The following is a 25,262-nucleotide window of genomic DNA, read 5'->3' as shown; positions in this document are numbered from 1 at the left end:
ATAACTCCTACGGTCCTGCCACTAAATATTTTTCTACTGAAACTTGCGTTTGGGAAGATGGATAAATAGTAACGTTATATTAAAACAGTAAAAGTATATTCTAAGCCTGCCTAACATACCTTAAAATAGCAGCAGAGCAAATGAAGCTAACAGCTGAAGAAGTATAACCAATCAGCCAGGGGTCCAGGGTGCATTCTGTTCACGCTGCCTTGTCAGGCCAATCACATTAAATCTCGCAGTCACCAGTTACCGGTACTTTTAAACTTTTAAAGATGGGGTTTCATTCCTTCTTAAATGGCAGCATAAAGTGCCACACTTGGGGTAGTCACTCAGCAAGTATAGCTTAAAACCTACATTTTAAGTGGAAATCCTGGGAGTCGTTTGCTACACCCAGTCATTTATGCGCCAACATGCAGGGTACTTCAAATAACCCCAATGATCCAGCCGCCAGTCTCGTGTATAGAATTCCAGAGATTCATTGTTCCTATGCACTTCATATTAAAATTACTTCCCCCATAATTTTGTACCAATGTCCCCTTCACTCTCCCTGCAACGCACTTGTCACTCATCGCTTCCCACCAACCCCCCCCCCCCACCAATCCAAGCCCTGTGACCACAAGAAGTGCTACACTTGGGCATCCTCCCTCAGCACCCAACAGTCCTTCTAACTGAAGCAGCACTTCACCAGGGAATCTGTAGGGGGTTGCTTACTGAATCTGGTGGTCCCAAAGGGGCCTCCTCCACATTGGGAGACTCGACACGGATTGGGAGATCTCTTCATTGGGCTTTGTCTGCTGCAACAGCAAGGCTTCAGAGCGGCCAGCTACTTCTGTTCCTCACCCCATTGCCACACTGACATGTCTGCCCATTGGCTCGCGTACTGGCAAGTTGAGGCCACTTGTAAATTAGAGGAACAACACCTCATATTCCGTCTCGCCAGTCTCCAACCAGACGGCATCAATGTCGACTTCTCTCATTTCCGTTAGCCCCCTCCCCTCAGACTTGGTCTCCCTTCCCCTAGCAGCTCACCCCTTGGAATGGAGTAAATGCTCAGGGATAGAGTAAATGCAAGTAGGCTTTTTCCACTGAGGTTAGGTGAGATACAAACCAGAGGACATGGTATGGGGGTGAAAGGGAAGAAGTTTGGGGGAACATTAGGGTGTGTTTCTTCACCCAGAGTGGTAGGAGTATGGAATGAGGTGCCAGCTGAAGTGATGAATGCGGGCTCAGTTTTAACATTTAAGTAAAGTTTTAAAGTTACATGGATGTGATTGGTATAGATATGGGATTGCTGCAAGTCGGTGGGACAAGGCAGAATAATAGTTTGGCACAGACTAGAAGGGGCAAAGGGTCTGTTTTCTGTGCTGTGATGTTCTATGGTTCTTTTCTCACCTGCGTCCACCAATCCCTTTTAACCTGTATTTTCCCCACCTCGTCTCTCACCCCCCTACTCCACCTCCAACATTTTTATTCAGGCGTCTGCCTAATTATCGGGACTCCGGAAGAAGGGCTCCAGACCGAAACGCCGACTGCTTCTTATCCTGTGGATGCTGCATGACCTGCTGAGTTTCTCCAGCACTTTTGTGGACTGATTGTGTCCCCTTATTCATGAAGCTCCCACTAATGGAAACTTCTCCACACCTATCCTGTCATGCCAGCTTGTATGTTTTGATAACATCATCCATCAATCTTCTAAACTCCAACAAGTACAGATCTAAATTATGTAGCTTCTCCTGACAGGATGATGTTGTCATCCCAGGAATGAGCCCAGAAAATCTTTCTGAACTGCCTTCAGTGCTAACTGAAAGCCAGTATTGAAGATGGTGGAAGTATGGTCGAGGGATATGGAGGAGCGCTTGCGGGATTGCTTTGTATCAGTGAATCAGGCCATATTCAAGGACTCATTGTTGGACCTGAATGAATATGTATTAAGACCTGCATGGATGAGTGTGTGTTCATGCACACATACTGGGAGCTCCCCAACCAGAAGCCTTGGATGAATCAGAAGATCTGCAACCTCCTGAGGATGAGATCAAGGACGTTTAAGGCCAGTGATCCAGATCTCTACAAGAAGTCCAGGTATGACCTGCAGAAGGCTATCTCAGCAACAAAGGAGCAATCCCAGAGGAAGTTAGAGACAAAAGCCGATACTTGCCAGCTTTAGCAGGGATTGCAAGCCATTACATCCTGCAAAGCGACGTTGAACCCATAAAGGGCTGTGATGCTTCATTACCCAATGACCTGAACACCTTCCATACCTGCTTTGAGAAGGAGAACTCGACAGTGCCTGCAAGAATCCCCTCAAAGGCTGATGACCCTGTGATATCTGACTCTGAGGCCGACATCAGAACATTCTTCCGCAGGGTGAACCCTCGCAAGGTGTCAGGACCTGATGACATACCTGGCAGGGTACTGAAAGTCTGCGCCAATCAACAAGCCGGAATGTTCACAGACATTTTCATCTCTCACTGCTGCAATTGGAGGTTCTCACCTGCTTCAAAAGGGCATCAATTATCTCTGCATTCACGAAGAGCAGGGTGAACCTGCTTCAATGACTATTGCCCAGATTCCAGATTTATTGTTGGAGTACATGCAAGACATCACATACAACCCTGGCAAGGCAGAAATACCATTTATTGGTTGTGCAAAAAAAACTACACAGCGATTACATGTAAACAAATAAAGAACTGTAAACTGATAACAAATGTAAATGAGCTGACTATGCAATACAGAGAGAGTTTAAAAAACCAATAAAATGCACAAATAAGATTCCTTAAATGGGGGGGAGCAGCTGTTCCTGAACCTGGCGGTGAGAGTCTTGTGGCACCGATACCTCTTTCCTGATGGCAGCAGTGGGAACAGAGCATGTGCTGGGTGATGTGGATCCTTGATGATTGCTGCTGCTCTCCGGTCGCAGTGTTCCCTGTAGGTGCTCTCGATAGTGGGGAGGCTTTTGCCCGTGATGTCCTGGGCTGTGTCTACTATCTTTTGCAGGGTTTTATGCTCAGGGGTATTGGTGTCCCCTTAGCAGATTATGATGCAGTTAGTCAGGACACATTCCATCACACCTCTGTAGAAGTTTGCCAGGGTTTCTGGAGTCATACCAAACCTTTGCAAACTCCTGAGGAAGTAGAGGCACTGACGTGCTTTCTTCACGAAGCCATTAGTGTGTGGGGTCCAGAAAAGATCCTCCGAGATAGTGACTCCCAAGAACTTAAATTTATTCACCATCGCCACCTCTGGCTTTCCCTTCCTGAAGTCAAACAATTAGCTCCTTAGTTTTGGTGGCATTGAGTGCAAGATTGTTGTTGGTGCACTAGTCAGCCTAGTTTACAATCTCCCTTTTGTATGCTGACTCATCGCCTTTCTTTATACAACCGATTACTATGGTATCGTTGACAAATTTGTAGATGGTGTTATTGTCGTACCGAGCCACACAGTTATAGGTGTAAGGCGATTAAAGCAAGAGCAAAGAAAGCAGCCCTGTGGTGTCCTGGTACTGATGGAGATGGTGGAGGAGAAGTTCTTACCAATCCTCACTGATTATGGTCTAGAGGTGAGAAAATCCATGAACCAATTACACAGTGGGGTGATGAGTCCTAGGTCTTGGAGTTTTCTGATCAATTTTGAGGGAAAGATGGTGTTAAATGCCGCGCTGTAGTCAATAAAGAGCATCCTGATGTCAGCATCTTTACTGTACAGGTGTTTCAGGGCGTTATGTAGAGCCAGTGAGATGGTATCCTGTTGCTATAAGAGGTTGATATGATATCACATCTACTGTGAAGAAATTCTTTGAGAGGTTACTCATGGCCAGAATTAATGCATACCAGGATTGGACCCTCTGCATTTCACCTACCATCACAATTGCTCCACAGCAGAAGTTCTCCACTCAGGTCTGCATCACTAGCTAACAGCAACCCAAACATATGGCTGCTCTTCATTCGCTGCAGCTCGGCCTTCACTGCCATTATTCCCTCAATGCTGGTCAACAAGCTGGAAACTCTAGACCTCTGCATCTAGATCCTCATCAGAAGACCTCAGTCAGTGCAAATTGAAAACAATGTCTCCTTACTGATCAACACAGGCGCACCTCAAGGATGCGCGCTTAGCCCACTGCTCTGCTCTACTCTACGTCCATGACTGTGTGCCAAGGTACAATCCACATGCTATCTACAAATACACTGAAGCCACCATAGTTGTTAGCAGAATCATAAATGGCAGAGAGGAAGCGTATAGAAGGAGAGATGGATCAACTAGTTGAGTGGTGTCACACCAACAACCTTGCATTCAATGTTAGCTAAACCAAGGAGATGATTGTGAACTTCAGGAGAACACAAACCAATCCACATTGAGGGGTCAGCAGGGGAGAGGGTCAAGAGCTTTAAATTCCTGGGTGTCAACATCTCTGAGGATCTGGAGCCTCCATGTCAATACAATCACAAAGAAGGCTCGCCAGGGGCTATACTTTTGAGAAGAGTTTGAGGAGATTTGGTATGTCAATATACACTCTTGGAAATTTCTACAGGTGAACCCTGGAGAGCATTCTGTCTGGTTGCATCACTGTCTGGTATGGAAATGCCAATGCCCAGGACAAGAAAAATCTTCAGTGAGTTGTTAACTCAGCCTGCAACATCAAAGGCATAAACTTCACGCCATCGAGGACATCAACATGAGATGGTCTTAACAAAGCAGCCTCTATCCTCAAGGGCTCCCACCACCCAAGCCATGCCCTCTTCATTCTGCTACCTTTAGAAAGGAGATAGAGGAGCCTGAAGATGAGCACTCAGTGGCACAAAGACAGCTTCTTCCCTGCTGCTATCAAATTCTTGATGAACAATCAATATAGACACTACCACACTTTGTTTTTTCTTTTTCTTGCACTATTTTTAATTTGACCACATTCGATGACCCTCTTTAAGCACATTAGGGAATAGGTTCTGCATCTGCCATAGCAAGATTTGAACTTGCATCAGGGGTGGGTACATGACTGAAGTTTGTGATCGATTGATCGATCGATAGATTTATAAATAAATAAAGATAGATTGTCTACCCATTGATTGGGTAGACGGTCATAATTTTTTTTCCCCCAGGGTAAAAATGTCAATACAATCTGGAGGATGTGAATTTAAGTTGAGAAGGGGAAAGTTTAAAGGAGAAATGCAGGGTGTTTTTTTTTAATAGATTTTACCCTCTGCCCCATACAATGGCAGGTGTCTAGAGCAGGCTGCCAGTAGTAATGGAAGCAGACCTGATAGTGTTTATAAGAGAGAGACAGATGAATATGCAGGTAATAGAAGTATCTGGTCACGTGCAAGCAGCAGAAGATCAGTTTAATTTGGCCCTGTGTTCAGTGCCAACGCCATGGTCTGAAGGGGAAGTACTTGGGCCTTCCTGATCTCTTCTATCGTCAAGCACCTGGAAAATTGGTCCATTAACAGAGCTTCTATGCTGCCGCCTCCCTTCAAAGCTGCCACTGCAAGTTGAACCTCTGCAGTGTCCCATGTACCAAGCTTCAGTGATGGAGGTTGTTTAGCGAGCAGTCCAACTGGGCAGATCGTGTACTGTGCAAGTCGGGCGCAATACAGAAGTGCAGTCACTGAGGGAGATCGGATAGTCTGGAGCACAAATGTCACATTTTGCATAGAATTGCAATTCCCTCTGTTCCTTAAACAGACTAGCAATGTCCGATATATTGAGGGTGACAGAGTATTGTAGATTCCTCTCCTTCAGTGATTGAACTGAATTCTGGATTTTAGCCCATGTGTTTTGAAATCTCTCAGGTTGCTTAAGATTATTTTAAACACCATACTTTTTCTAAAAATAATGGAATTAACTCATCAGGTATTTGGCCACTTGATCAAATGCATTTTTGTTTTTTAAAGTGGGTTTTCGTTATAATCTGTCCTTCAGAAGGCCTTTGACAGGATAGCGCACATGAGGCTACTTAACAAGATAAGAGCCGTTGGTATAACAGGAAACATACTAGCGTGGGTAGAGCATTGGCTGATTGGCAGGAAGCAGAGGGTCAGATTGCAGGGATCATATTCCGGTTGGCTGCCAGTTGCTTGTGGTATTCCACAGGGGTCAGTGTTGGGGCCGCTTCTTGTTAATGATTTGGATTCTGGAATAAATGGCTTTGGGCCAAGTTTGCAGACAATGCAAAGGTAGGGTGAAGGTGCAGGCAGTGTTGAGGCTGCAGAAGGACTCGCAGAAGAATGGTTTAAAAAAAAAATAATGGACAGACTTTTTTTAAAAGGTGAGAAAATTTAAACTACCCAGATGCAAAGGGAGATGGGAGACCTCGTGCAGAATAGCCTGAAGGTAAACTTGAGGGTCGAGTCAGTGGTGAAGAAGGCAAATGCAATGCTGGCATTAATTTCAAGAGGAATAGAATATAGGAGCAGGGGTGTGATGTTGAGGCTTTATAAGGCACTGGTGAGACCTCACTTGGAGTATTGTGGGCAATTTGGGGCTCCTCATTTTAAAAATGTGCCTACATTGCAGAGGGTTTGGAGGAGGTTCACAAAGATGATTCTGGGAATGAAAGGGTTATCGTATGAAGAGTGTTTGACAGCTCTTGACCTGTATTCATTGGAATTTACGGGAATGAGCGGCCATCACATTGAGATATTTCAAATATTGAACAGCCTGGACAAAGTAGATGCGATAGGTTGTTTCACATGGTGGTAGAATCTAGGACAAGAGGACACAACTTAAGGATTGAAGGTGTTTACTTAGAACAGAAATGCGTAGGAATTTCTTCAGCCAGAGAGTGTGAAATTTGTTGCCACAGGTGGTGGTGGAGGCCTGGTCATTGAGGATACTTAAGGCAGAGATTGATAGGTTCTTGATTAGCCAGGGCATCAGAGGTTATGGGGAGAAGGCCAGGCAGTGTGACTGAGTGGAGAAAATAGATCAGGCCATGATCTAATGGTGAGATAGACTCAATGGGCTGAAAAGCATACAGAATCCTAGTTTGACCAACAGTCAGTTTCCCACCACAGAAACAGGCCCTTCAGCCCAACATGTATATGCTGCCCAAAATGTCTAGCAAAACTTGTCTCATCTGGCTTGGATTCCTCAATCTTTCCTCTCCATGTACCTCTCTAAACATCTTTAAAACATTACAATTGTACTATTCTCTACCACTTCCTCTGACAGCTCCTTCCACGTGAACGTAATCCTCTTGGTGAAGAAGGTCTCTTTCAAATCCTTCCCCTCTCGCCTGAAATCCATGTACTGTAATCTTGGGTACCCCTACCGAGGGGGGGGGGGGACAAAGGTCATGTCTATTTACCCCATCTGTGCCCCTCATTACTTCATTAACCTTCCACAAGGGTTCCCCCACCCACCCAGCCTCCATGCTCCAGGGAGAAATGTCACTGCTTCTAATTTGATGTGTTGTCCAATGCCCAGAGTTTTACCTGCTTTTCAAAAAGAAATTTGAATTCTTATTAGCTATAGATTCAAGCGAAATAAAATGTACACTTTTGGCATTGAAAACTTGTTGCTGTACTTTATCTTTCCACACAAGGGCCATCCTCCACTGGTGAAGGCACTTGCTGAATTGTATGGACGTGTATGTGGACGTTCAATCGATCCGAATGAAGATATTGTTGTAACCGTTGGAGCGTATGGTTCTCTCTCACACTCCATCCTTGGATTTGTTGATGAAGGAGATGAGGTAATTTAGTTGTTTTTTTAAATTTTATCTGCTTTGATTCTACTGTAAAGAATGATTGAGTGTATGATCAAATGTACAGATGCAATGCAAGTCTTTCTTGCTGCAGCTTCCTGGTTATGTAAAACACCAACAAATATGAAATTGCCATAAAGATTTAAAAAGACCAGTCAATATAAAGGAAGAGAAAATAACCACGGTGGCACCATGAGTGTAGCAGTTACAGCCCTAGCAAATGGGACATGAGTTTGAATCTGCCACTGTCTGTAAGATTTTTAATTTATTTTAGACATGCAGCATGGTAACAGGCCACTTCGGCCCACGAGTCCATGTCGCCCAATTGACCAACACCCCTGGTATGTTTCGAACAGTGGGAGGAAACTGAAGCCCCTGGGGGGGGGAAACCTACGCAGACATGGGGAGAAAGTACAAACTCCTAACGGCCACCAGGGGATTTGAACCCCTGATTGTTGGCGCTGTAAAGGTGTCGCGCTAACCGCTACGCCAACCGTGTTTGAACAATCCCTTTGTGTCTACATGGGTTTCCTCCCACCCTCCAAAATGTACAGGGCTTTAGATTAATTGGGCAGTACGGGCTCGTGGGCTGGAAGGGCCTGCTACCGTGCTGCTTGTTTAAACTTAAATTTTAAATTATTAACAAAAGATTGACAGCATGATGAGAAGTGAATGCGTTGAGGTGAACGACTGACTGGGAGAATTTATCCAAGCTCTATATGTGTTCCTTCTCTTGTCTCTGGTGTAGGTTAAATGAGCAACATGTCAGTCTTCACAGACAAGGCCAGGTGTTGCCTTGTCCTCCAGTGCTCTTCCTCAGGTACACATGTTGCCCCCTGCAGTCAGCTAGTGGTATATCACCACAGGAAATATGGAATAATAAAATGGATGCTTGGTGGGCAGTGGGGCTGTTTCCATGCTTTATCTCTCTGACTCGAAAGAGCAAACTGTTATCCTGGTCATTACTACTAGTTATCATTACTACAAGTTAGTGTTCTTTAGCCTCTGGCAGAATGTAGGAATCAATTGCCTGGGGTGTAGGTTAATTTTACAACAGTACTTTGGTAATAATTCTCTGTGTTTTCCCCCAAGCATTTGAAGTGTGTTTAATTTTAACTTGCATTTATCTGGATATTTATTTTGAATACTTGAAATGAATAAAACTTGTTTTTAAATTTCAGGTAATAATCATTGAGCCATTTTTTGACTGTTATGAGGCAATGATTAAAATGGCCGGAGGGGTCCCTATCTTCATCTCTTTGAAACCTGTGAGTATTTAATCAATTGCTAAATAGAATTACCTTCTTAAAGGGAGGTTGGACATTGTGCATTAGCCGCTGTCGTGCACTTGGCATCAGAAACTATTCCTTTTGAATGAATGGTGTTAGAAATCATTGCATGCCCCATTGAACAATAGGAGACCATTTAGCCCGTTGTTTGTATGTCAGTCCCAAAATTACGCTCTTTAGGTTACTCGTTTGCAGACTTGTAAATGGAATCTTCAAGGTCTTTGAAACATTTGATACTCAATCTGTGCCAATCATTAAAAACTGTGTCTTACAAAGAAGGTTTTAAAAACAAAAGTGATTAGATATAATGAAATTAGCAAAGGAAAAATTCCAAAGTCCAAAAACCCTTCTAAATTGTGCCCATATTCTCAAACTATGTTTAATTAGTCATCTTGTATAAAGAGGAGGATAAACAGGAATCTAAAATTGCCAACAAAGTATTCTTTGTGAAATTCAATTCCATTTTTATCCACAAAGGGCAATCAACCAAATGATCAAAATATATCAAAAGAATTAACTTGTGTATAGTGACCGCCCAATAATATAATCTAAAAACGAGGTTAAATTATTGTTATCGAGATGGTCGTATCAATCCTATTAAAATGAACATCTTGCGTAAAGTTTTGTGCCTTTTTCAATTCATACCAATTTTATTCCTAAATCTTTTTTGTTACTCATTTGATTCACTTATATCTTCTTACATATGGCAAGGGAAATGCCCCGCTTAAATAAAGGTCATCTTCAAAGAGCTAAAAGGAATGGCGGACTTGGAAATTGAATCTTCAAAAGCTGTTTTTATGTAGGATGTAAATCTGCTAGAAGTTCACTGTTTTATGAGTTCCAGATATGTCATTCCTTGGGTGAGGACACTTCAGAATATTAATTGTCTCCTTGTTATATTAATTTTCTGGATTTAAATGTCATTGAGGAGTGAAGTAAAAGCGTCTACGGATGCTGTGACTGCAGTGCAGTGGTTCTCATCCTTTATCTTTCCACTCACATAGCACTTTAAGTATTCCCTATGCCGTAGGTGCTCTGTGATTAAAAAGTTTGTGGGTGCAAAAAAGTTTGAAAGTCGCTGGTTTCATCATTACCTAATTGACTCATTATGTCCACAGCTTCATAACTCCAAAGGAAATGGACCAATGACCATTTTTCTCAAGCAAAATATTTCAGTTACAATTGGGTCTAGAGCAGAGATTCTCAACCTTCCCATCCCTCTCACATTACACCTTAAGCAATCGCTTACATCCCTAATCACAGAGCACCGATGGCACAGGGATTACTTAAAGTGGTATGTGAGTGGGAAAGAAAAAGGTTGAGAACCACTGCTAAAGTGAAAACACAGAAATGCTGGAGGAACGCCACTGGCCTCGAAGCATCCAGAGGGGGAAAAGATATATACCTAGCCGGCATTTCAGGCCTGAGCCCTTCCTAAGGACAATGTGAGACCAGCTGAGTTCCTCCAGCAGTTCTGTGTAAATGTTGCCACTTAACTGGCCTTGAAGGTGGTCATCATCTAGCTTCTCAACCTGCTATAGCCCTCCTGGTGGTGGGGAGACTCCCAGGATCTGGACTCAGTGATTATGAATGTCCCAATCAGGATGGTGTGTCACGTGGGGAGGACCCTGGTGGTGGTGCCACATTCTTCTTGTGAGTGACATCATGTGTTTGGATTGTGCTATCTGACTGGGTCTGATGCTACACCTCGTGTCCTGGTGGTGGAAGGAATGAATGTGTTATATGGTTGATGAAAGTTGCTTTTCCCATAGAATATAGAATAACACGGGAACAAGTCCTTCAGCCTTTGATGTCTGTGCTGAAGCTAATGGCAGATTAAACTATTCTCTTCGGCCTACATATGATCCATTTTCCTCTAGTCCAGATCAAGTCTATCATCATCTGATTGTACCAGTACAACTCAGCGTGACACCATTCTCTGGACAACAGTTCAAAACAGTGCAAACACACATAGCACATATATAGACAGCACAAATGTACATATATTAAAATAAATATTATTAATAAATAATAGACTCTTGGAGAGTTGTTTGAGCAGTTTTACACCCTACATATTCCAAGTGTTTATTTAGAAGCTTCCTCAATGCTGCTCTGTCTGCTTCCTCCACTTCCCTGGCTACCTGTTCCAGGTACATGCCACTGTCTTGTGGAAGTGTGAGTTTGTATGTGCCTCACACTTCCAGTTAAACTTTCTCCCCTTCCTTGAATGAATGTCCTAGCTGGTGTCAAATGTGTTAGGTTATGGATTCTGTGCTTATTCTTAGCATTCATATCAAGAGGACTAGAATATAAAAGCAAGAATGCAGATTCACTAATAGTGGAGAAGGATGTAAGGGTCCTTGTCATGGTTCAACCCCATCAGCAGTGTAACTTAGGACTCTCTGATTTGTGGGCTGTTCCCATGGACCCACACAGTCAGACATGTAGAACTGCTGGAAGACCATCAACTCAGTGAAAGATGCACTTTGCTCTGTTAGTCGTTCAGTATACCATAGAACCATAGAACATTTCGGCAGAGAAACAGGCATCTTCGGCCCTTCTAGTTAGTGCTTGTCTTGGGTAAACTTGTACCTCTCATTTTGTTCGTTTTAGATTGGTCACAGTGTTTGAACTACCAAAAGAAAATAGACACACACACACCGAGAGCAGTTCAGATTATACAAATGTTTATTACAAATTCAAAAGCTGATTTCACACTACAATATGCTAGCCCTTCCCAACTATACTTATCAACGCTTGGACTGGTCCCAACTGCCGAAGTGAAGCAATGACTGCACACTTGTAGTAGGTTGTCAGGGCGCCGGTAGCAGCTTCTCCACCTCCCCTGACCGGGACGTTGACTGGACTCCAGAAGTTCTTCTTCTTCTTGCTGAGAGATATTGCCACCTCTCGGAGAGTCTTAAACTTCAGCAGCGGGACCATGGCTTATATTACCCAAAAACTGCTTACCTAAGCACCTATTCCCAGCACAGCAAGAAAGATGAGCATGCTAGGCTTCTAATGAATAACATAATTTTCAGCTTATCACTTTGAATACAATGGTTTATTTTGCATCAAGGCTAGGCCTCTGACAGTCTGTGACCAAAACAAGCAGGAAGATTAAATGTTCTTGGTACACAGATGTCCTTTCGTCAGATAACAGCATCTCTTGCCCCTCGGTGGAATTTAGCTTATGTCTGCTGATTCTAAAAACAATTAGGTTCTCAGCCTTGCAGAACCCAAAGCTGCAAATTTAAAAAAAACAGGTTAGAATCTTCCATTACCAGTGCTGAACCATTTTTGTTTTGCCTCGTCCCACTGAGCTTCATCCAGTCTATAGCCCTCCATTCCTCTCCATCCTGTCCAAATTCCTTTTAAATATTAAAATTGAGCACACATTCACCACTTCAGCTGGCGGCTCGTACCACACCGCCACCACTTTGTGTGAAGAAGTTCCCCCTAAACTTTTCCCCTTTCACTCTTAACCCATGTCCTCTGGTTTATATTTCACCTACCCTCAGTGGAAAAAGCTGACCTACATCTACTCTCTCTATACCCTCATATTTTTAAATACCTCTATCAAATCTCCCACCATTCTACTATGCTCCAGGGAATAAAGTTCTAACCTGTTTAACCTTTCTCTGTAAATCAGTTCATAAAGTCCTAGCAAAATCTTAGAAAATCTTCTCTCTTCTTTTTCTATTTTATTGATGTCTTTCCTGCAGTTAAATGACCAAAACTGCACACAATACTCCAAATTTGGCCTCACCAATGTCTTACAGTTACATCCCAACTCCTACACTCAATATTTTGATTTATGAAGGCCAATATGCCTAAAACTATCTAAAATGCAACACCTCACATTTGTTTGCATTATATTCCACCTACCATTTTTCAGCCTATTTTCCCAGCTGGTCCAGATCCTTCTGCAAGCTTTGAAAACCTTATTTGCAGTCCATAATACCTCCAATCTTGGTGCCATCTGCAAATTTTCTGATCCAGTTTACCACATTATCATCCAGATTATTGATATAGATGACAAACAACAATGGTCCCAGCACTGATCCCTGAGGCACACCACTAGTCATAGGCCTCCAGTCTCAGAAGCAATCATCCACCACTGCTCTCTGATTTCTCCCGTCCAGCTATTATCAAATCCAGTTCACTACTTCACCATGAATACCGAGTGTCTGAACCTTCATGACTAACCTCCCATGCAGGACTTACTAATAAAGTCCATGTAGACAACATCCACAGCCTTTCCTTTGTCAACTTTCCTGGTAATCTTGAAAATCTCGGTAAGATTGGTTAAACACGACCTATCATGCACAAAGCCATGTTAACTATCCATAATCAGTCCATGACTATCCAAATATTTGTGTATCCGATCTCTTGGAACAACTTCAAATAATTTACCTGCTACTGATGTCAGCCTATAATTTCTATGGTTACTTCTGGAGTCTTTTTTGAACAATGTGAGCTACCCTTCAATCCTCTGGCACCACACCTGAGTCTAAGGAAATTTTAAATATTTCTGCCAGAGTCCCTCAAGGTTCGAAGGAATATCTTGTCAGGCCATGGGGGTTTATCCCCCCCTCATTTACTTTAAGACAGCAAGCACTTCCTCCTCTTTAATCTGTATGGGTTCCATGACCTCGCTACTTGTTTTCCTTACTTCCCACAACTCTGTGCCCTTTTCCTGAGTGAAAACAAAATTGACCTCTCCCATCTCTTTTGGCTCCTTACAAAGCTGACCACTCTGATCTTCAAGCGGACCAATTTTGTCCCAGAGATATAGGTGAGGGAATACTGCCGACTGGCACATTCCAGTCTACAGGAGTGCTTGCTGAGGGATGCACTGAGGGCTTGGCACAGCCAAAACAAGAACCCTGTGGCAAAAGACCTCAAACTGGAGTCCTCCCATTACTGGATATTAAGGGGCTGAGACCGAAGGGGAAGTTCCTCAAACAGCAGAGGAGACACAGGTAACAAGGTACCACCAGGGTGGTAATGGTGTATTGAGAGAGCAAATGTAACATTGATGGAATGTAGAGAAGTGATTGACTCTATGGGTGTGAAAGATTTGAATGGTTTTCTCTTTTGAAAATAATTTATTGTGAAAAAAGTCTATTTTGGGGGTAAAATTAAAAGCAAAAACATAATGCTGAGGTTTAATAAAGCATTTGTCAGACCACATTTGAAATATTATGAACCGTTTTGGGCCCAATATTTAAGGAGGGATGTGCTGGCTTTGGAGAGGGTCCAGAGGAAGTTTACAAGAATGATCCCATGGATGAGAAGGTTGATGTATGAGGAGCATTTGATAGCTCTGGGCTGTACTCCCTGGAGTTTAGAAGGATGAGAGGAGATCTCATTAAAAATTATTGTAATGTGACTGCTTGCAATCAGAGACGTGAGAAGTACAAATACGCATTTAATAGCTTACAATCAATGGCTGATGTAGACAATAGTCCTCAGATGAATCTGAGCTAAGGTGGGAAAACCAGGGTTTATATTGAGGAAGGTGAGGGTGCAGCCAAAGGAGGAGCCAGCCAGTGAATTCCAGTTCACTGCACTAACCAAATATTGAAAGGGCTGGTTAAAGTGGAGGTGGAGAGGATATTTCCAGTCATGGGAGAGTTTCAGACCAGAGGGAACAGCCTCTGAATTAAAGGGGAGGAGAACAGAGATGAGGAGAATTTTGTTGACCAAGAAGGTTGTGAATATGTGGAATCCATGATAGTAAAACCCCTGTTATCCAGAATTCAGCCACCTCAAGGAACCAGCAAAAAGAAATTGAGGAAAATATATGAATAGAAATAAAGATAGATAAGAATATATAAAAAAATGCAAATAAAAGATGAAATTGTAAAAGTAAATGTTCTTTGAAGTAACACATTGAACTTTGGCAAATATTCAGCCAGCAGGGTGTTTTGGTTGCGCTTTGCTCGTAGCAGCTGTTTGAATAAAGTACGAACAAAGTTGTGTTTGAATAGGCTGGCGTCGCCCAGGATGAAGAGTGAGTTGATGCCGCTCGCCGTTGAAGTGATTCTCTTGAAGTATCTCTTGATCTCTGCTGAGTAAGATACTTTATCTTTATTCTTCTTCTTTCTTTCTTCTTTGGCTTGGCTTCGCGGACGAAGATTTATGGAGGGGTATGTCCACGTCTGCTGCAAGCTCGTTGGTGACTAACAAGTCCGATGCGGGACAGGCAGACACGGTTACAGCGGTTCAAAGGGAAAATTGGTTGGTTGGGGTTGGGTGTTGGGTTTTTCCTCCTTTGTCTTCTTCAAAGGAGGTTGCTGCCTTCCGAACTGTGAGGCGCCAAGATGCACGGTTGGAGGCGAGATCAGCCCACTGGCGGTGGTCAATGTGGCAAGCACCAAGAGATTTCTTTAGGCAGTTCTTGTACCTCTTTTTTGGTGCATCTCTGTCTCGGTGGCCAGTGGAGAGCACGCCAAATAAATACGATCTTGGGAAGGCGATGGTCCTCCATTCTGGAGACGTGACCCACCCAGCGCAGTTGGGTCTTCAGCAGCATGGATTCGATGCTTGCGGACTCTGCCAGCTCGAGTACTTCGATGTTGGTGATGAAGTCATTCCAATGAATGTTGAGGATGGAGCGAAGACAGTGCTGATGGAAGGGTTCTTGAAGCCGTAGGTGATGCCGGTAGAGGACCCATGATTCGGAGCCAAACAGGAGCGTGGGTATGACAACGGCTCTGTACACGCTGATCTTTGTGTGTTTCTTCAGGTGGTTGTTTTTCCAGACTCTTGTGTAGTCTTCCAAAGGCGCTATTTGCCTTGGCGAGTCTGTTGTCTATCTTGTTGTCGATCCTTGCATCCGATGAAATGGTGCAGCCGAGGTAGGTAAACTGGTTGACCGTTTTGAGTTCTGTGTGCCCGATGGAGATGTGGGGGGGCTGGTAGTCACGGTGGGCAGCTGGCTGATGGAGGACCTCAGTTTTCTTCAGGCTGACTTCCAGGCCAAACATTTTGGCAGTTTCCACAAAACAGGACGTCAAGCGCTGGAGAGCGGGCTCTGAATGGGCAACTAAAGCGGCATCGTCCGCAAAGAGTAGTTCACGGACGAGTTGCTTTTGTGTCTTGGTGCGAGCTTGCAGGCGCCTCAGATTGAAGAGACTGCCATCCGTGCGGTACCGGATGTAAACAGCGTCTTCATTGGTGTATTATTAAATATATTAGCAGGCTTTATCTGCAAATTTGGAGAACACTATAACTCTATTTATTTGTTCATCATTCGATGGGGCTCAGTGAAGGGGGAGGAACCTGTATATGCAGCCACGGTTTAATGTTTTCAATGAATGTGACTGAAAATAAAGTTAAATGCTTTGAGGTTTGTATATTCATGCAAGTGAAGTCCAGTATTTTTTATCTTTTAAACTGTTTATACTTAATGCAGAGACATTACTTATGATAATCATTGGAACAGGAAGTCTCAGGCAACCAGAGGACTCATTTATCCGGCATCTACCAATCCCTAGAGGTTTCAGGGGGTTTACTGTAATTGTTTTTGTTAACTCCATTGCTTGTGTTACTTCTGGTGGCTTTCTCCAAATCGGAATATTTTTCTCCATTTCTCTTATTTATTGGGATCGCTGGAGGAAAACTCAATATGTTTGTTTTTCTGTTAAGAGACAAGAGGAAGACGTGAGTGGCAGTGGTGACTGGATCCTCAACCCAGATGAACTTGCCAGTAAATTTAATTCTCGGACCAAAGCAATAATCATTAATACTCCCAATAATCCAGTGGGCAAGGTAAGCCTTTAGGTATCAAATATTATTCGGGTGCATCAAGAGAATCTGTCTTTGTGATGGATCAAAAAATTGGAATGGTTCTACCACAAAGAAAAGCTTCAAATACAAATTATGGGATTGAAGTCCAAAGTGGGTCGTGTGGATGGTCACTGTTCAACACCCACCCCCGCCACCCCCTTATTCAGGTCCAGGGTAGTGTTTTGTTCTTCAGCAATGTACTGTAGGACATTTTATTTTCCCCAGTGCTCCTTTATTTACACACAAGTTTGGTAGGAGGTTTATCATTCCCCCTACCCCTCCCCCCCACCCCCCCCACCAACAAACTCTGCCCCCGTAAGGAGATCCATGAGCTTCTCAAGCACACAATTACATGGGTTTCTGTACCCTGCAGCAATCTCTTAACCAATCATAAAGCAGCCTTCTCCCGAGTGACAAGCATTAAGCCACACACTATTCATCTGCAAATTGTATAATTATGTGAACCAATCACGAAACCAGGTTCTCTTTTCCTCAGGCATTGCTCTTGCACCTTACCTGATCTGGGAAAACTCCAGGCTGATGGAGATTTACTAGCTGGGCTGGGGTTGCCTGGCAATACGCTCTTTAAATATTTACAACCCTCTGCATTCTTTTACAAAGCAGCCATTAATTAACATTGATCATTCTATACCCATCTCCACCAGGCAGAACCTTTGTTCCACAACAGCCAAACTGTATTGAAGTTGTATGATGGAAGATGCATGTAGTTGTTGAGTATGGACATGTGAGCCTCCTGCAAATACTGCTGTGTAGAAAAGAGTCAGATTGCCCAAAACGAACTAACACAAAATATTCATGCACTTTCACACTAAGACCAATGGAAATTTGGAGGAAGAACATCTAATGTTCCGCCTGGGCACTCTTTAACTCAGTGGCATTAACATTGACTTCTCCAATTTCCATTAGATCCTACCCCTGTCTGTCTGTCTGTCTCTCTCTCTCTCATTCTGTCAACTTTCCTCCAGCCCTCCACCCACTTCTCAGCTTTTTTTTTCCCTCTTCTGCCCTCCCACCCATGTCCATCTTACCTGTGATCTTGTACTCCTTCCCTTACTTTACCCTTCCCCATTCCCCCAACAATTACATTTCATTCAGGCATTTGCTTGCTTTTTGCTCACACTTTAACAAAGGGCTCAGGCTGAAAACATTGGTTATGTCTCTTTTCTTTGCTATGTCAAGAACACTTCATGACTTGTTGAGTTTCTCCAGCATTTTTGTGAAACCCAAAATATTGCTGGACCTTAAATTTGTTTGTCTAATAAAACTAACAGTTTGCTAGTTTATATTACAAACGATTTTCCTATGCCTTGGTCAGGATTGAGTAAATTATACTGATACATTTTCCAAAGTTGAATGAGTATTTTTAAAAATATTTGCGCTGTTACAGCATCACACTGTTACAGCGCCAGTGACTCGAGTTTGAATCCAGTTGTGACTGTGGGGAGTTTGTACATTCTACCTGTGTCTGCACGGTATTCCTCTGCGTGATCCAGTTTCCTCCCCCCCTGCAAAACATACAGCGGTTGAGTGTAATTGAGCAGCACGGGCTTGTGGGCAGGAAGGGCCTGTTACCATGCGGTATGTCAAAACAAAATTAAAAATTGGATGCACTGAATAGTGTATAGAGTTTTTTTATAATCCACATGGCATATTTGCTTTTGGAAGATCATAGTTTTACTTTTTGGTTACTGTCTTCTTACAAAGTGTTTCTGTATTTCCTCATATTTAAATAAAGGGAAGTTTTGTAGAATGGTAAAGTCATACAGCACTGAAACGAGGCAAATTCTTCAAGATTTCAGATATCAGATTGTCAGAGTACATACATGACATCACATACAACCCTGAGATTCCTTTTTCCTGCAGTAGCGTAAAAAATGTACATTAAATAAATGTACACAGCATATACATGTTAAAAAAATGTACACAGCATATATATGTAAACAGATAATGAATGTAAACAAACTGTGCAATACATAGAGAATAAAATAAATTAATAAAGTGCACAAGTAAGAGTCGTTAAGTGAGTCCCTGATTGAGTTTGTCATTGAGGAGTCTGATGGTAGAGGGGTAGCAGCTGTTCCTGAACCTGGTGGTGTAAGTCTTGTGGAACCTATACCTCTTTCCTGACGGCAGCATCGAGAACAGAGCCTGTGCTGGGTGGTGTGGTTCTTTGATGATCGCTGCTGCCCTCCAATGGCAGTGTTCCCTGTAGATGTTCTGGATAGTATGGAGGGTTTTGCCTTTGATGTCCTGGGCTGTGCCCACTACCTTTTGGAGGGCATTGCACACAGCTGGTCAGCACACTTTCCACTGCACCTCTGTAGAAATATGACAGGGTTTCTGGTGTCATGGGTTTCTTTGAAAGAGCTGTTCCATTCTTCTTCCCACCCCCAACTTTTCCTCTAACCTTGTCATTTTTCCTCTTTCCATATTTATTCTGTTCTTTTAGAAGGTCCCAGTAAAGTCCTGGTGCTTTTGCTGTAATATCTGCAGGAGGAATGTCAGTCATTTACAAAAGTTAGTAGATCCCTGGAGAAATTCTAGAGGCTGCACTTTTAACATGAAGCAGCATTTTTAGGTCCCAAGTGTGAGTTGGATGATTTTTAATTTGGTCAGGACATCGTTGGTTGAGGATGGTCCCTGTCCTTTCACCAGCTGGAAGTGAGCTGATACCATTAGCTCTTGTGTGAAGCTCCCCTTGACAACGGTGGGAATATTGCTCAGTGAAAAGAGGTGTCACTCGCTAGAATACTAGAACGATCTCTGCTTCAGGGAAACAAACCCTAAGCAATAATAAACAAAAGTTCCAAGATTCCTTTTATTGTTGCATTAAAATATATTTAAAAATGATGCACTTCAACTTTTGGCCATGAACATTGCCCGATGCCATACCTTTTTGTATTCAGTTTGGTCTTGTGATAAAGTTAAGGGTTTTTGGGCTAGGATAAGAGACTGTTTTCAGGATATCCTGAAATACAATTTTCTCTTGACCCAAAGATCTTTTTAATTGGGGAACTTACTAAAATGGCTTTGGTCAACAAATCAGATAAATTTCAAATGGCATTCTTGCGATTAGCTCTAGCAGGAGCTGTTTCATGGAAAGATCAAACGGAGCTTAATTTACAAAGTTGGCACTTGAAAATGAGGTCTTGTATACCAATGGAGAAGATAACATAATTTACGACATCAATATTGTATGAATAAAAAGATTTGGAGCCCATATTTGGGTTATTCGAATTTAAAAATCTGAGACTGGTCTTGAGTACGGCTGGATCTCCCGCATTGTTTAGTGAATGGCTGATTTAGGTTATTCTCCTTATCTCTTTCTTATTTAATTTCTTTTTTCTTGGGGGAGTAGGGGGTAGAATTTGGTTAAAGGAAGGGGGGGTGGATTAGGGTTTTTTGTTTCTTTTTAGGATTCTTTGTAATCTTTTAGGATTTTTCTCTATGTAAACCATGAAAATTTTTGACAATTTGTTAATATTTTAATTTTGTAATTGTGGTTATTCCTTTGTTTTCTAATAAATAAAATATTTAAAAATTAAATTATTGGCCTATGCCCCTAACAATAGGAGAAAGAGAAGCAAAATGGAGTCCCTTCAGATTCACTGAGTCCACACGCTTCCCTCCAACACTTCGGCTGCCTCTGCAGCCATTCAAATCATTGAGCAGCCCGAGCTCCAGATCCAAACCTCCGACACGACCAGGATGTTTTCAGGGCGCAAGGCTCTTCGGGAACCCTTCCTACCCTCTGCTCGCGCTTCTGATACCTGGGCCCATCTCCAGCAGCCCACAGCCTGTGTGCGTCCTTCAAGCGCTGAGCACCCGATGGTCAAAGGGAGCTTCACACGAGAGCTGCCATAGTTACTTTCCCTGCTTCTTCTCCGCGGGATGAGGGGGTGGGGGGTATTCTGTCCTTGGTGCCCTGCACTGGTCCGCAACACCACTAGATTCTCCAGCCCCTCGTGGTATGTTGCCCAGCACGCGTGCTGCCATCTTGGGCACAGTCCTCCATGGTTGCAGGATTTAAAATAAAACACTGGCTCCTTTAATAGGCCACTTAAAACTTGTATGGAGCCATCGGCATCAGGATCGGATGGTGGGACCCTTCCAAGCAGCACTGTGTCTCCGCTCCCCGCTCTTCTGGGTTCGTACCAGTGGCAGGGCTTCTGTTACAACAGCTCCACTGTTGCATATTGCTGAAACCACGCAATGTTCTTGCAACATGTTCCAGCAGAACATAAAATATATTTCTAGTGTCAATCAGCCACTTTTCCGTTTGAACCTTGGTTGCCATCCTTGTGTGTCAACAATGTGGTTGCCTCTAAAATCTTGTATGGAGCAGGAGTGGGCCTTCAAGCCTGCTTCCCCCTTCAGTGAGATCACGCTGCTCTGACCCTATCTTCAACTTCACATTCCTGTCTGCCTTTGCTGGCTGTACCGTTAGATAAAAGCTCACACTCGACTGGAGGGAAAACAAGCACTTTTATTAACTTACAACACAGGTAGAGTTCATGAACAGGTGTCAGAGGGGTTCTGGGTTTAGGTGGGAAACCAGGGTTATATATGGGCCTCTGGGGGAGGAGTGGGAGGCAGGGCCAGTTGTCAGTACAGCACACTTCTAGTGAATCCCAGTTCACTACATTCACCCCATCTTTCAGAATTAAGGGTCTGTGGATGAACAGAACCTGGAAATGAACACAGAAGAGAAACATTTACAATACTGTTTACAGATTCAGGCAGTCCAGAGGTCTGGAGATCTTGGTGGAGCAACTTGGCACCAGGGGACCTTGGCCTCCTTGAGTCTCCTGGTCCACCTGTGATGAAAGGGTAGTTGGCTGGGGCTCCGGCTCAATGATAGGGGGGGGGGGGGGGGTTCACTCTCCTCCTGATCTGGGTAACCCTGAGGCCCTGAGCGGGGGTGGGGAGAAAAAGCTCAGTAGCTTATGGGGCACCTGAGGCAACGGATCCTCGGTTCCAGCGGGTGCCAGGTAACCTGATAGAAATGGTGCCCTCCCTGCCATACGGGTATTCCACGTAGGCATACGTGGGGTTGGCATGGAGCAATTTCACCCTTTCCATCTGGGGGTGGTCTCACATGCTTCTTGAGAAGGATCGGGCCAGGACTAGTGAGCCAGGTTGGGAGTGTAGTTCCCGATGCCAACCTTCTGTCGAATGTAAACATGAGCTCATGAGGAGTAGCATTGGTCACAGTGCAGAGTAACAACCGAATTGAGTGGAGTGCGATGGGGAGGACATCCTGCCAGCACGAGTCTGGAAGGCCTTTTCACTTCAGGGCATGTTTGACAGCCTTCCAGATTGTGGCATTCTCTTTCTCAACCTGCCCATTCCCCCGGGGGTTGTAGCTGGTAGTTCTGCTGGATGCGATGCCCCTCACCAGCAGGTAATGACGCTCATGAAGGCTGAGCCCCGGTCACTATGAATATAGCTGGGATACCCGAACAGGGTGAAAATAGAGTTTAAGGCCTTCATATGGACGAAGCGGAGGTGTCTGGGCAAGGGATGGTGAACAGGAAGCGGGAGTACTCATCGATGACCGAAAGTAGGTGTTCCCGTTCATGGAGGGGAGAGGTCCCTTAAAATCGACACTGAGCCATTCGAAGGGCCTGGATGATTTAATCAGGTACGCTTTTGCAGGGCAAAAAAAGTGTGGCTTATACCCAGCGTAGACCTGGCAAGACCAGGTCATCTCCCTGACATCTTCTATTGAGTTGCGCAAATTGTGGGACTTGAAAAAATGAGCCATGTGGGTGACCCCTGGATGGCAGAGCTCATTATGCATAGCCCGCAGAGGCACAGCATCCCCTGGACAAGGTATCTGGAGGGTCGTCAAGGGCCCCTGGCCAGTAGGCGATGTCATAATTGTAGGTGGAGAATTCAATAGTCCACCTAGCAATTTTGTTATTCTTGATTTTGCCCTTCTTGGCATTGCTGAACATGAATGCGACAGAGTGCTGGTCCGTGAGGACCGTAAATCTTCTACCAGCCAGGTAGTGCCTCCAGTGCCGTACGGCTTCTACAATAGCCCGACCCTCCTTTTCCACAGATGGGTTCCGAAGCTCATGGCCTTGAAGCATCCCTGAGTAAATGGCAACCTGCTTGCCCGCCCGATTGAGAGTATCGGCCAGGGCTACGTCTGAAGCGTCACTTTCCACTTGGAAAGGTACATTTTTGTCTATTGCCTGCATGGCGGCTTTCGCAATGTTAACTTCGGAGATAATTAAAAGCCGTCTGGGCTTCGGCCAAAAGGGAGAAAATGGTGGCCTTTAAGAGGGGGCGAACCTTGTCAGCATATTGAGGGACCCACTGGGCATAATAAGAGAGAAGCCCCAATCATCTCCTCAAAGTCTTTGTGGTTCTGGGGAGGGGAAGCACCAAGATCAGGGCCAATGACGCCATTCTTCACCATGTAGCCAAGGATAGCCAGTCTTGTAGTCCTGAATACACACTTGTCAGAATTGTAGGTGAGATTCAGGGCTCTCGCCATGTGGAGAAAGCTCTGGAGGTTGGCATCATGGTCTTCCACAGTGCAGCCACTGATGCTGACATTATCGAGGTAGGGCAAGGTAGCCTTCAACCTGTACTCATCCACCTTCCTGTCTATCTGCCACTGGAAAATAGACATCCCATTGGTAATACTGAAAGGGTCCCTCCAAAACTGATACGAGTTGATCGTTAGCCTCAAATGCTGTGAACGGGCTGTCCTTGGAACGGATTGGCAGCTGGTGATAGCTTTCAGGTCGCTGGCCTCAAGGTCATCGTTGCTCTCGAGACTGGCCAGTGATTTAGCCAGCTCAACGTGGCGAGCTAGGTCCTTCCTTCCTGACTCGAGCAGTCGCTGCATCATGTACCTTGAGTGGACCCCTGTTTTCTTCTTCCCGGACGTGACACAAAGTGATCTCGTACCTGCACTTAGCCAGTGTCTGCAGATCCAGCAGGAAGTCGTCAATCGACTCTCCGGGCCATTGGCGGTGTAGGGTGAGCCGGAGCCTCGATAGGACCTCGTTCGGGGCCTTCATGTAGCGGGCCTTCAGCGCCCCAACAGCAGCCTCGTATGTCGGCCAATCTCCCCTTTGTCCCTACCCTTGAGATGAGCACTGACCTCCGTAGCTCATCTGTATGTATCTCTGGTCGCATTCAGGTAGGCCTGGAAGCAGTCTAGCCAATAGGTGAAATCCTCAACCGCGTTGGGGGACCGGGGGTCTATCAACAGCCTACTGGGCTTGAGTAGCGCCTCCAACCTTGTTTGTAAGCTAATAAAATTGTAGAGTAAATAAAAGCCACTTTGCGCTTTCATCTTGTACCTTGTGATTTTAGATCTTTACGATGGAAGAACTGAAGGTAATCGCGGACCTGTGCATTAAGCATGATGTCCTCTGCATCAGCGATGAGGTGTATGAGTGGCTTGTGTACAGTGGACACAAACACGTAAAAATAGGTAAGACCAAATCCATTCATTCAAGCGTTGAAAAGATCGTTGAGCATGGCCCTCTTCTCAGTAAAGATCCAAGATTCAATTTATTGTCATGTAATATTGCACTGTCTTTATTACATGAAATTTATTTTCATCTGCTGTAAGACACTCAGATTTCCCATCAGCAGGAATTGTTTGAAGCAAAAGAGAGTCTCCTCACAGTCATTGTGTGTCCATGGATTTGCCTCCTGCATACCTGCAGCCACACAGACAAGTCCAACTATCAGCAGCCTGTGTTCCAGATCTGAACCTCCAAAACAATCAGGAGCTCTTCAGCACCCTCAGACTCCTGTCGCATCCCAGTTCTAATACCTGGTACCCTTCAGCTAGTCTCCAGAAGTCCACATTCCTCGGTTGCCAGCAGCCTACGGCCTGCATGGGTTCCCCGCCTCAATTCACTTACAGCCCACTGCCTGTGTGTTCTTCAGCCTCAGAGCCCTTCACAAGCCTGCCGTTGTGGATACCATCCCGTGGGTCATCTCCTCTGCTTCTCCTGTGTTCTGGTGCCCTGTGGGTCCTAAAAGCAAAACCTTGGTAGTCTTTCTTGGACCCAAGGCTGACCAAGAAACTGGTAAAGAAAGGGGAAAATAGAATTTTGGCAGTAAGCTACTGAGAAACTTGAAAACAGACTATCAGGTCTTCTGAAGGAATGCAAAAAAAGGGCGGCAATGCTACCCCAGCGCCAGCCCCCCAGATTCGACTCTGGCGCTGTACATAAGGAATTTGTGCGCGTTTTCCCTGGGTGTTGCGGTTTCCTCTCACCCTTCAAAGTGTTTGCTAATTTGAGTGTAATTGAGCAGCATGGGTTTAACTGGATAAAATTGGCTTCTATGGTGTTTTAAATTAAAACAAAAGACCAGTGAGGACAAATGAGAGTCCCTGACTGGTTCTCCCCCATGGAGCCTTTGCATTGGCCACACCCAGCTACGTTGCATATTCCTGTGGTCCGGAATGTGCCAGTCAG

The 25,262-nt window shown here is 44.3% G+C and overlaps 1 protein-coding gene across 4 annotated transcripts in view; it reads left to right on the top strand.

The window, feature by feature from the left end:
* Positions 1 to 25,262, top strand: part of LOC138763991 (kynurenine--oxoglutarate transaminase 3-like) — a 100,604-nt gene that overhangs the window by 9,908 nt on the left and 65,434 nt on the right. For all 4 annotated transcript variants that reach the window (XM_069939123.1, XM_069939120.1, XM_069939121.1 and 1 more), the window contains 4 exons: positions 7,535 to 7,684; positions 8,878 to 8,964; positions 16,642 to 16,764; positions 24,142 to 24,262. In XM_069939123.1, coding sequence (XP_069795224.1) covers positions 7,535 to 7,684; positions 8,878 to 8,964; positions 16,642 to 16,764; positions 24,142 to 24,262 — 481 coding nt within the window. The remainder of the gene's footprint in view (positions 1 to 7,534; positions 7,685 to 8,877; positions 8,965 to 16,641; positions 16,765 to 24,141; positions 24,263 to 25,262) is intronic.

This window comes from Narcine bancroftii, chromosome 5 (assembly GCF_036971445.1).
Source record: "Narcine bancroftii isolate sNarBan1 chromosome 5, sNarBan1.hap1, whole genome shotgun sequence".
Classification (NCBI taxonomy): Eukaryota; Metazoa; Chordata; class Chondrichthyes; order Torpediniformes; family Narcinidae; genus Narcine; species Narcine bancroftii.
Note: the sequence above shows the minus strand (reverse complement) of the source record. Positions and strands in the feature narration are given on the sequence as shown.